This window comes from Apodemus sylvaticus, chromosome 17 (assembly GCF_947179515.1).
Source record: "Apodemus sylvaticus chromosome 17, mApoSyl1.1, whole genome shotgun sequence".
NCBI lineage: Eukaryota > Metazoa > Chordata > Mammalia > Rodentia > Muridae > Apodemus > Apodemus sylvaticus.
The window spans coordinates 23152197-23163963 of NC_067488.1; the positions used below are offsets into that span (position 1 = coordinate 23152197).

An 11767-nucleotide genomic window follows, 5' to 3' on the forward strand; every position below is an offset into this window, starting at 1 on the left:
CAGCAGAGGGTGGCCTTGTTGGACATCAAAGGGAGGAAAGGCCCTTGGTCCTGAGAAGGCTCAATGCCTCAGTGTAGGGGAATGCCAGGACAGGGAAGTGGGAGTGGGTGGACTGGTGAGCAGGGGGAGAGGAGATGGGTTAGGGGATTTGGGGGTGGGGTACCAAGAAAGGAAACATTTGAAATGTAAATAAATAAGGATACATGCTCTACTATGTTCATAGCAGCCCTATTTATAATTTCCAGATGCTGGAAAGAACCCAGGTATCCCTCAACAGAAGAGTGGATGCAAAAAATGTGGTATATCTACACAATGGAGTACTATTCAGCCATTAGAAACAATGAATTCATGAAATTCTTAGGCAAATGGATGGAGCTAGAGAACATCATACTAAGTGAGGTAACCCAGACTCAAAAGGTGAATCATGGTATGCACTCACGAATAAGTGAATATTAACCTGGAAAACTGGAATACCCAAAACATAATCCACACATCAAATGAGGTACAAGAAGAAAGGAAGAGTGGCCCCTTGTTCTGGAAAGACTCAATGAAGCAGTATTTGGCAAAACCAGAACAGGGAAGTAGGAAGGGGTGGGTGGGAGGACAGGGGAAGAGAAGGGGGCTTACAGGACTTTTGGGGCGTGGGGGGCTAGAAAAGGGGAAATCATTTGAAATGTAAATAGATATATCGAATAAAAAAAGGAATAAATAAATAAATAAATAAAATAAAAATCGAAGCCTAAAAAAAGAATATATCTAATAAAAACATACATACATACATACATACATACATACATACATAAACTAAAAAAAAAAAGACTGACCATAAAGGAGGTGGAAGTGGCTCTGCCATCTTAGAAGACGAGAGGAACAGCCAAGGCTCACTGTGCACTCTGCCATCGCTTTCCCTCCTGCTGAAGGTCAGTAACGCAAGGGCGATTTGTTTCTTTGTCAACTCTAGAGTTATACCACATGCATGCCTGCATAATTTTTCTCACCGTGTGTTTTGTTGTTGTTTTGTTTTTGTTTGGTTTTTATAAAGTAGCTATCATCTTCAAGGGGGCTGGTCCGACCTCCCGGGGGGGGGGGCGTAATATTGAAGCACAAGGGGAAAACCTGTTTTAAATCTGTCGGGTCAGTTTTGAAGGTGTCAGACTTGTTCTCTATTTCTTCTGACAGAAGCGAAGCACACCTCAGCACATCGCCTTTTTCTTTTGCAAACGAATGCCAGTCGGAGAGTATGTCAAGCAAGAAGCATCCTTTCTCCATCTCGGTTCATGGAGCATTGAGTGCAACCCAGCGAGGTTTTCATAGGACCGTGGACAGTTAGAAGCAGTTTTACATTCGACACCATATGCCGGATGTTTCGATACTTTTCCTCCACTAGAAACGTCTCCCTGCTCCCTTATTTATATTCCATTGTCTTACGTTTATTCTTCCGAGCATGTAGAACTTGGGTCTTAAGACTTTGCACATCTTGGCGTGATTACAATCAGAAGAATTTGGCCATTTGGTCAATAGCATCCCCCAACTCTGACGAAGTGACCCTTTTCTGTTATTTTATTTCCCTCGCGTGTGCGTGTGCATGTGCGTGTGTATGTGTTGTGTTCTGTCCTTTTCTCCTACCCACCCCCTCAAAATATTTCAAAGAGTGCCCCAATAAAGGGTGACAAACTTGCATGTGCTTCCCTTATGACTAACCCGCTGGGCCTCTGGCCAATTCTGCCCAACTCATATGGCTTCAATGTTTAGGCATCCCGGTCAAGAGCTCTGCATTTGTAGCCCGGGTTGGAACTGAGAGGGCGGAGGGTGCTAGGGAGTAGCGGTAGGGGGCGGGGGGAGGGAAGCAACCACATGGAGGAAGAGGGCGTTTCCTTCTCACGAGCTGTAGCTGGCTCTGGGTCTTGGTCTCCGGGGCTCCACCCAGTCCCTCCCTGTGCTCAGGGAAAAGCCAGTCGCCACACACACAGGCAAACTCAGGCCGGGCGCCACGCCCTAAGGAGAGCGGCCTTGGGGCCCATCACCATGGCAACCGACGAGCTCCTTCCACTTCCCCACCCAGCTGATTCCCCCACCCCACCCCCCTCCTCCCAGAGCAGCCAACCGGTTTTGTGTCCCTGAAGCGCACTATAAAACCTGCACCGGTGGCGCTCGCTGCTCTACCAGACCTGGGTGAAGGGGCAGTCCCATCTCCAGCCGGTAACAGCCCGAGCAGGCAGAACATGAGCGTCTTCCTGCGAAAGCGATGCCTCTGCCTAGGCCTCCTGCTCCTCCTTCTCTTAAATCAAGTAAGTAGCGCACGCTTAAAATGCCCGGGATTACTTCGCCCTCCAATGCTGTCTCTGGTCCGTCCCGGGCTCACTTTGCCTTAGTTTGCCCCTGATAACCAGAGTTCATTTTCTTGTCTCTAGGTCTCTGCAACTCTGCGCTGCCCGAGTCGGTGCCCGCCCCAGTGCACCGGTATATCACCCACCTGCGCCCCCGGGGTGCGCTCGGTGCTGGACGGCTGCTCCTGCTGTCCGGTGTGCGCCCGCCAGCGCGGGGAGAGTTGCTCTGAGATGAGACCCTGCGACCAAAGAAGCGGTCTCTACTGTGACCGCAGTGCAGACCCTTTCAACGAGACTGGCATTTGCATGGGTAATCCTACCCCCGCCCCCATCCTGCTGTCCCCCTCCTTGGCTTGACTTCTCCTCTGGCAGCTAGGTGAAACTTTGCCCTCGTTTTTTACTTTCCCAGAGAACTAAGCAAAAGCGTTTGTAGCAATAGTACACAGTACAGTAAGTAACATGTGTGGGGAGCTTTCAGCGTGCCAGGCATCAGACTGAGAGCAAACACAAGTCCCCGTGCAGGTAGGTCACGTGCCGCCCAAAGAAGGGACAAAGCAGAGTTAAGGGCCAGTGAAATCATTTTATTTGGCCAGCTCCAGGACAACACTTGGGGTGAAGGAAGTGAAGCTTACTCCCAGGGCTATAGTTCCCTTCCTCCACCCGGCCCCCCAGCAGCCCCCCAACACCTGTAATTGTCCTAATTTGAGCCAAAGCAATTCCTTCTCTTGGGAGGACTATGTCACGCCAGTCTGACCTACAGTAAAATAAAATGAAGGCAACCAGCCAACCCAGGCTCATGAAAATTAATCAATGGGAGATCAGTTTCCCATCAGGTACACTGATGTGATCAGGGTCATACCTACCACCCTTGGTAAGAGTCTCTCTCTCTCTCTCTCTTTCTCTCTCTCTCTCTCTCTCTCTCTCTCTCTCTCTCTCTCTCTCTCTCTCTCTCTCAGCTAATGATGACATACTGTGCTTCAATACCAAGAAAAGTTAATGCCCTTCCCGTTCTGACCAGTGAACCTATTTGGTTTTAATTCCTAAACTACTGCAGAAGAAGACTTTGGAAACGCTCTTATCTTTAGAGATAGGGTCTCTGGAACGAGGCTTCAGTATTTATTCTCGTCTTTGCTCTTAGAGTCTTAGAGATGAAATCATTTCAGGTAGATGCTTTCAAAAGGAAGCCGAGATATTTTAGAAGCCATCAGTTAACCAGATTACGTGTATTGGTGTGCCCAGTGTCTGCAGTGTTCACACTCCTCTTTGTTCACTCGTGAGAACCGGGTGAAGAAAGAAGGACCAGGTGGGATTGGGGCCTTTTCCTCCTCCTGGAAGCATCCACAAGGACATATCTCTCCTTAAAATGCAGAAGAAGCCAGTCATCTGCACTAGAAAAGGAAGAACTTCTGACCAGGTCCTACCATTTTACCCAGCTGCCAGTTGAATTTGCTCTTATTTTACTCTCTGCTCTTCCCTCTGCCTTCCTTCCTGAATAATCTAGTTCCTGACGGAGACAACTGTGTGTTCGATGGGGTCATTTACCGCAACGGAGAGAAGTTTGAGCCAAACTGTCAATACCACTGCACCTGCAGAGATGGGCAAATTGGTTGTGTGCCCCGCTGCCAGCTCGATGTGCTACTGCCAGGGCCTGACTGCCCAGCTCCGAGAAAAGTCTTGGTGCCCGGGGAGTGTTGTGAAAAATGGATCTGCGGCTCAGAAGAGCAGGAGACCCTGGGAGGCCTGGCCCTTCCAGGTGAGAAACTCAGCAGACCCAGGACAGTTAAGGGGAAATGCAGTCACAAAGCAGGTTTGACTCTGGGATTTAAGCTGAGAGGAAGCTTTGCATCTGGCCATTCCCTTGTGAACTACAGATCATCCAAGTGAGGTCAGGAGCATCGTTTATTTAGTCTCTGAGCTAGATTACTGAAATAAGCATGCAGCCTCTTCTTTCAAGGGGCCCAGTAGAGACAGACACAGTGTTTCATTTTTTTGTCTTCTGGGATAGGTATTTTTTTACTCTTTCTCTCTCTCTCTCTCTCTCTCTCTCTCTCTCTCTCTCTCTCTCTCTCTCTCTCTCTCTCTCTCCTGATGGGCCTCTAATTTTAAAGAAAGAAAGGAAGGAAGAAAGAAAGGAAGAAAGAAAGAAAGAAAGGAAGGAAGGAAGGAAGGAAGGAAGGAAGAAAAGGAAAGAAAGAAAAAAAGAAAAGAAAAGAAGCTCTTTTCTTTGATAGTTTTTTTTTAATTTGGCTGGTTCTACTTACTCATTAGAATTAAAATGTGACACTGGAGAAATGCCTCGGTTGGTAAAGTAATTACAGTGCAGGGGTAAAGACCTTAGTTGGACCTTTGGCATTCTTATTTAAAAAAAAAAAAAAAACCTGCGTGTAATTCTGATTCTGAGGAGACAGAAATCTGCAGGTCTCTTGGGGTCACTAGCCAACCTAATCAAGTAGCCCCAGATTTCAGCAAATATGCTTCTGAGGAACAACACTTAAGGTAGATCTGTGGCTTCTGTACACATGTGCATGCACACCTTCAAACGCATGGGCATACACACACATGAACACACACACACATACACATACAAAAACACACACACCTGAACATATATACAAAAAAATAAAATTAAACTGTTAACATGACCTTCCTATGTACCAAATCATGATATGCATTCTTACATCCATATAATTACTAAGTTTGTTAGGGCAACTTGTCCTAAGTTTCTTAGGGTTCGGTGAATAGAGATTTGTTGAAATCCTACATTGTGCCCTATCTATTAAGGGATTATAAATAAACCTAAGTCTGTGCTCTGCAAGAACTGGTACACATTAGCTACAGAATTGAAATTCATGATCTAATGTTTTCTGAGGGACAACACTTCTATCTCTATCCTTTACTGAAATAACTGTATGTATGCCTTTGACAGCCTACAGACCGGAAGCCACCGTAGGAGTCGAAGTCTCCGACTACAGCATCAACTGCATTGAGCAGACCACAGAGTGGAGCGCCTGTTCTAAGACCTGTGGAATGGGCTTCTCCACCCGGGTCACCAACAGAAATCCCCAGTGTGAGATGGTAAAGCAGACTCGTCTCTGTGTCATCCGGCCTTGTGGACAAGAGCCTGAGGAAGTAACAGACAAGGTAAGAGTCTATCCCTTTGCAGCAGAGGCCTCGCCTCCTGGAAGCCTGGCCTCCGGAAAGTCAATGTCACACTAGCTGACTGAAAAAAAAATATGCCCCAGCTGGGCATTAACCCAAACAAAAGGCATGGAGGACCCTCGATCAAAATCAGCACCTTCTATCTTTCATTTTTAATATACACAAATACTCCCAAGCAACTCACAGCAGTTCTGTAAACATTATTATATGCCCTTTCCCATTTGTTTGTAGATATATAAGTATTATATACTTTATCCTGATGAGGATGCTCTAGTAAATCGCATCCTATACCTAGAGGGGGACAACATAGCTTTCCAATCGTGAAGAAGAGCTGACTTTAGCAATTTTAGTGTTTATATAGACCAGGTATAAGCTATAGAAAGGACCAGGATAGAGACTATGTCTGCTTGCTTTAATCACCTTGCCTTCCAAAGACCCTACTATGTGCCCCAGAATATATTCAATACACAATAAACGGCTGTCAGTAAAGGCATGAACAGATGTCTGGGAATTATGAACAATATTTTTGAAAGCCTGGTGGAAATGGCACACTTGCCAGAGTTAGGCAGCACAAGCCAAATGAAACAACATATTCCTTCCCAACCACTGCCACCTTTTTTTTGTTGTTGATGGAATTATGTCAACACAGTATGTTGATTCTAGGTATAAAGTGTGCAGATCAGGAGCCCTAATTGGTTCCTGATGACATAAAAGGTCTTATTGCAGAACTGGATCAGATAAATACAATATCAGATTAGCCATTACATAGATTCTTGTATCAGCCCGAGGACAAAATAAAACAGCCCCTGGAAATTCAAGGTTTGTGTATCTCTACTCTGAAGCAGTATCATGTAATGTTTAAGGGGACAAGACTAGAACCAGTTCAGACTGGCTTTAAATCCTTTCAACATGACCTAGCTTAGTAATCTTGGGAAATTTATTTTAAAAATTTTTCCCCACACACTGTGACCATTTATATCTCTTGCTGGGAATAGTTGCATACACCTTTAATCCCAGCACACAGGAGGCAAGGGCAGGAAAAATTGTCAGTTTTCATCCAGCCTGGTCTATATAGAAAGTTCCAGGAAAGGCAGAGATACATAGAAAAATTGTGCCTCAGAGGAAGAGAGACAGAGACAGAGACACGGGGAGACAGAGATAGAGAGACAGAGAGACAAACCAATTAAACATAATGAATTTACAAAATGTTGGACATAGATTAAATACTCTGTCAATGTTAGCTATCAAATACTTAAATTTTTTTTCTCTGCTGCTAAAATAAGAGTCCTGTGTGATCTCACTGGTTATGTCACTGTTCGGTTATATGATTTTAGAGAGGTATCAAAACTTTATGTTGCTTCTGCAAATTCAGAAAGACCACCTAGAAACACCTTTTCTCCAAAATTATATTCTTGCATCTTCTGACACTTTAGGAAGTATGTATAGCTTCACAATGGAAGTTCGTCCACATGAGCATTCATACATTTACCTGTAGGCACACACAATTCAGCAGTTTTTAATGCCACTGGAAAGAATATATCTTGAATATTAACTACAAAAAAATGAGAAACAGAACCTTCAATATTTTCATATTTCATATGACATGTTTCATAGTTTTTTTTATTAAATAAGGCCTCTTTATACAGTGCTTCTAGAATTTGGTCTTTTGTGTTGTCCTTTTATGCAACTAATGTTTCTTTTAACCTCATGATATATGGGGAAATACTATGCTTAAGATGTTTCCATGAGGTACATATTTTATACAGGTTCTGGAAATGTGTCTGGAATATTTGTTTTCTTGTTTCTGGGATTTCTTAAGTCTATGACTGAGGCTCTTCTTTGGTAGTCCCCTGGTAAACAGCAGCCTCTGCTGACTCAGGGACCTTGAATCACATGTGCTAAATCCAAAACTCTAGTTGTAAGGACCAAGCGTCTGTGTTTTAACAAACCTCCGCGGTGATGCACGGACATGATAGTTTGAGAGCCAGTGACATAAAAGGATTCGTAATCATCACCCCACATACTATAAGCCTTACTGGGGAGGTGTGCAGTAGAGAGCTGTAGCAAGTTCATAGTGGAATAAGAAATAAAAAGTCAGTTGCTTGCTTATTTGATGAAACCGGGTTGGTTTCTTTATTATCTGAACTGGTAGGATACTGAATAAAGCCTCCACTCAATTCAGTTTCTTGGAAAGAATCTTAAATCTCACTGTCCCAGAATTTCCAAGGTTGTAATGTACTGGAAAGAACTGATTTTGCATCAGATAAATTCCAATACTCGGTATTTTCTGATCATTTCAGTCGTTTGAGGCTCCATTTTTCAAATAAAATTGGGTCAGTTGTGCCTTGTATAAACAGACATTCCATGAATGGATGAATGAATGAATGAATGAATGCTTTTGAAGTTAAATGAATTAATGCCTGGGGAATTCTTGAAACATTAATAGACTTTACCAATGCTACATCTGGTCCTTCTCTCAAGAGCACAAAAGAATGCATTTAACTATTGAAAAACAATGTCTTTATATAAGAGGGAGATGCTTTCTTCTTCCTGTTCATACTCTCAAAGATAAAGAGGGATTCTGCAGATTTGGCATTATATTCAAATTCTAGGTAGAGAAAGGAACAGGAATGTAAGAGACGAGTAAGAACAGGCCAAAAAGCAGAGGCTTGCCCAGAATAATTGGACTGATGTCATTATTGGCCACATTTTATCACAAGTTCCTAGATACTCTGAAGAAGCAACTGATGTTAGCTGACAACATTGTCCAAATAAAACTGATGATTTATTTAAAAGAAAGAAAGACCAAAGGGCATTGGATGGTTAACTGTTAAGGTGGTCCTTCAGAAAAACTCAACACTCTTTTCTTTTCTTAGAAAGGTAAAAAGTGTCTCCGCACCAAGAAGTCTCTGAAACCCACCCACCTACAGTTCAAGAATTGCACTAGCCTGCAGGCCTATAAGCCCCGGTACTGTGGGGTCTGCAGTGATGGCCGCTGCTGTACCCCCTACAACACCAAAACTATCCAGGTGGAGTTTCAGTGTTCCTCGGGGCATAACATCAAGAAACCAGTCATGGTCATTGGAACCTGTACCTGCCACTCCAACTGCCCTAAGAATAACGAGGCCTTCCTGCAAGAGCTGGAACTAAAAACGAGCAGAGGAGAAATGTAACAGGTGCCCAGGGAAGCACATTGGTTGAGGCAAACTGTCGCTGCAGCATGGCCCACCATCACTTGTATATAAGAAACATAATGAAGGAGTTGTCCTCTGTACGTTTCTGTGATCATATGAGGTCAATTATATTTGTCTTTTTTTTCTTAATGAAAGATGTTCCAAATGTAAACTTAGAATCAAGGTAAGCTCAGGACATGGCTTAGGGGGTGACTTGCTTTCCTGTGCTGTTTAATACAAGTGCAAATTTGTGTACATTGAAGTCACATACACGATCTAGTTGGTAGAATATGTCGCATCACACTCATTTTCTGTGCACTAGTTAAATCCCAATAAATGTTACAGAAATGATTGACACAGTGAAATCTAAGATCATGTTGAACATGGACTTATGTATTACCATGTACCGAGGCTGACTTGAGGAATCTCTACTGAGCTCCTTGTTGGGACAGGTCAACTTTGTGCTTCCAAATGTAAGATCAAAGGGAGCACACAGCTCTTGAACATGAAGTTCAGAGACTGATTTTTCTACTTAATACACTAGGAAATGTGCTATAGCTACAGCAGTAGAGTGTCTCTTAATTAAGTGGGCTGGTGTCATGAACTTTCTCCATTACAGACAAGCTGACTCCTTTCCAATAGAAAGAGGCTGAACCAAAAACTCCCAGTGCAGAGATGACGGGGCCTCTCAGTGCATGGTTTGCGTCCCAGAGGCTGCTGAGGCCCACTTCTTCAAAATTAAACTCAGACTCTTTCACAGTTAAACAGTACACTGAAGACAAAGCCACTTAATTTACAATCTCTAATGACTTTCAAATGTGATTTTAGTGCAATTTTGAAACAGGAGAGCAGAATCTACCAAATTTTATGAAAGTTTAGAGTTACTCTACTCAAAATACATCCTTTGGTCAGAGTTATGAAAACACAAGCTATGCGTGTGTACCTGTGTATGCTTAATAAACAAAGGTCACAAAATGTGCTAGAAAATACAATTTGTACATCACCACACGAGTTCCACTTTTTCTTTTAAAAGTATTTATGAAAATATAAATTATACATTTTGTAAAATATTCTCTTTAATTCCCCAGCTGTTACAAACAACTTTAAAAGAATACAATGTTATCAGTGCATGACTCTGGTATTAGCTTCGTGTTACCAGTTTAATGTTGTTTACTGAAAATAAAAATAAAAATCCATGAATTAAATAGGACATCCATCAGTAGCGTCTATTGAAAGCAACACGGATATTTTGTGATGAGCTCATAACTTTTTATCAGAGGAAAATGCTCTCTATCACCAAGGGCACAAACATTCTCTGTGACATTTACTCAGGACCATCGTCTTTAGCCCCAGTCGTTTTTTTTTTTTCAGAAGTTCCCCCCCCACCCCCCACCCCCCCCGCAGACATCCTTATACACTGATACCTGAATTTGTGATCTTAGGATCAAAACTCACTTCTCAGAGTACTTTATCAAAGTAAAAGCCAGCCCAGCCACTCTTCCTAATACCCAGATAGAATCTTGAGTATCCTCCTTTTCAATTTGCACTTGCCACGTGCCCAGAAAAATATTCAGCTTGCCAACTATATCCATCAGCACTGTGCCAAGAGATGCAACCAACCGATTAAGAGGGGGACTAATGTTCCTTTGTAGCTAATTTGTACCATGTAGTCGGTCTAGAGTGGTTGCATGGGTAACAACCATTTGTACAGCATAAGTGTTATGTTGGTTTATTGTGAGTCATTCAAAGTTGATAAGGTATAGAGGAGGTGGGTATATGTTTTAAGCAAATATCACTGTTCTGTATGAAAGTCCTGAGCATCTGTAGATTATGGTTTCCACCCTGAACTCTCAGGGATACAAAGAGGCACCTGTATTTCCAGTGATGACGTAGAGCAGGGTTGCCATCTGGGTGATATAAGAGCCAAGACACAGTTAATATGAGCTTTTATAGTTTGAAGTCTCTGGCTGGTGCAATATGAATACACAGTTCTTCCATAAACTTAAAAAAAAGATGAATTTTTTTCCAACTTCGTTTCCTCAGATATAGCCTCCTTCCCATCCATCTTTACAGCTAGCTTATATTTACCTTCAAGATAAACTGGAAAGCAAATGGGACTTCTAGGTGTTGATTCATAGGAGATTATCAAGGTCATCTAACATTTATTGCATAGTTACATTGGACTAATCACTTTGCTTATATCATTTAATTTGCCTAATACTATAAAGTCAGTACTCTTCGGGTCTGGCTACTCATAAAAAGTCTTCTTTTAAAATCCAAGAAAGTTAAAAGAAAGGACGATGGAGAAGCCTTGCATTGAGCAAAGGGCTTATTCCACTAGTGTGGGCATCTGACGTTGGATGCCTGGCACTCCCGTAAAAGCTGGTATGGTGGTGCATACCTGTGTTTCCAGGTATATATATATCCTATAATCAAACCAGTGGCTAATGTAGCTTGAGGTAGGATCTTAGTTAGGGTTCTATTACTGCAATGAGACACCATGAACAAAAAGCAAGTTGAGGAGGAAGTGGTTTATTTGGCTTACACTTTGACATCAGAGTTAATCACTGGAAGAAGTCAGGACAGGGACCTGGAGGCAAGTGCTGATGCAGAGTCCATGGAAGGTGCTGCTTACTGGCTTGCTCCACATGGCTTGCTCAGCCTGCTTACTTATAGAACCCAAGACCACCAGCCCACAATAGGCTGAGCACTCCCCTATCAGTCACCAATTAAGGAATGTCCTATTGGCTTGCAGCCCAATCTCATGGAGGCATCTTGTCAATTGAGGACCCCTCCTCACAAATAACTTTAGCTTGTGTCAAGTTGACATAAAACCACCTGGCACAGGTTTCCAGTGATGGCTCTACAGTTGTTTCTAAAGAACTGACATAACAGATAACAAAATAACAAATAACAAAGGAAAAGAGAGCTCTCGGGTCAAAAATGGCATCTAATAAAAATGGAGAAAAAGAAGGGAGGGAAGGAGGAGAGCCAAGGAGACCCATACACTCACACAAACATACAGAGAGAAACACACAGACAGAAACAAAGATAGAACTAGAAACATGAAGGGAGGCCCATGTAGCTCCATGTAGTCCAAGAACCATG

At 42.9% G+C, this 11767-nt stretch overlaps 1 protein-coding gene across 1 annotated transcript; it reads left to right on the top strand.

Annotated features, from left to right (window-relative positions):
* Positions 1-2032: 2032 nt before the first annotated feature.
* Positions 2033-9801, top strand: Ccn3 (cellular communication network factor 3). The gene is made up of 5 exons (XM_052160733.1): positions 2033-2288; positions 2412-2637; positions 3829-4080; positions 5254-5468; positions 8363-9801. Exons 1-5 carry the CDS (start codon positions 2223-2225, stop codon positions 8657-8659), a joined length of 1056 nt encoding a protein of 351 aa, XP_052016693.1. The 5' UTR covers positions 2033-2222; the 3' UTR covers positions 8660-9801.
* Positions 9802-11767: the final 1966 nt, after the last annotated feature.

Coding starts and splice junctions, on each gene's coding strand:
- Ccn3 (XM_052160733.1), top strand. CDS start 2,223: ATGAGCGTCTTCCTGCGAAAGCGATGCCTCTGCCTAGGCCTCCTGCTC. Junction 4,081..5,253: donor GGGAGGCCTGGCCCTTCCAG/GTGAGAAACTCA, acceptor TGCCTTTGACAG/CCTACAGACCGGAAGCCACC. Junction 5,469..8,362: donor CTGAGGAAGTAACAGACAAG/GTAAGAGTCTAT, acceptor TTCTTTTCTTAG/AAAGGTAAAAAGTGTCTCCG.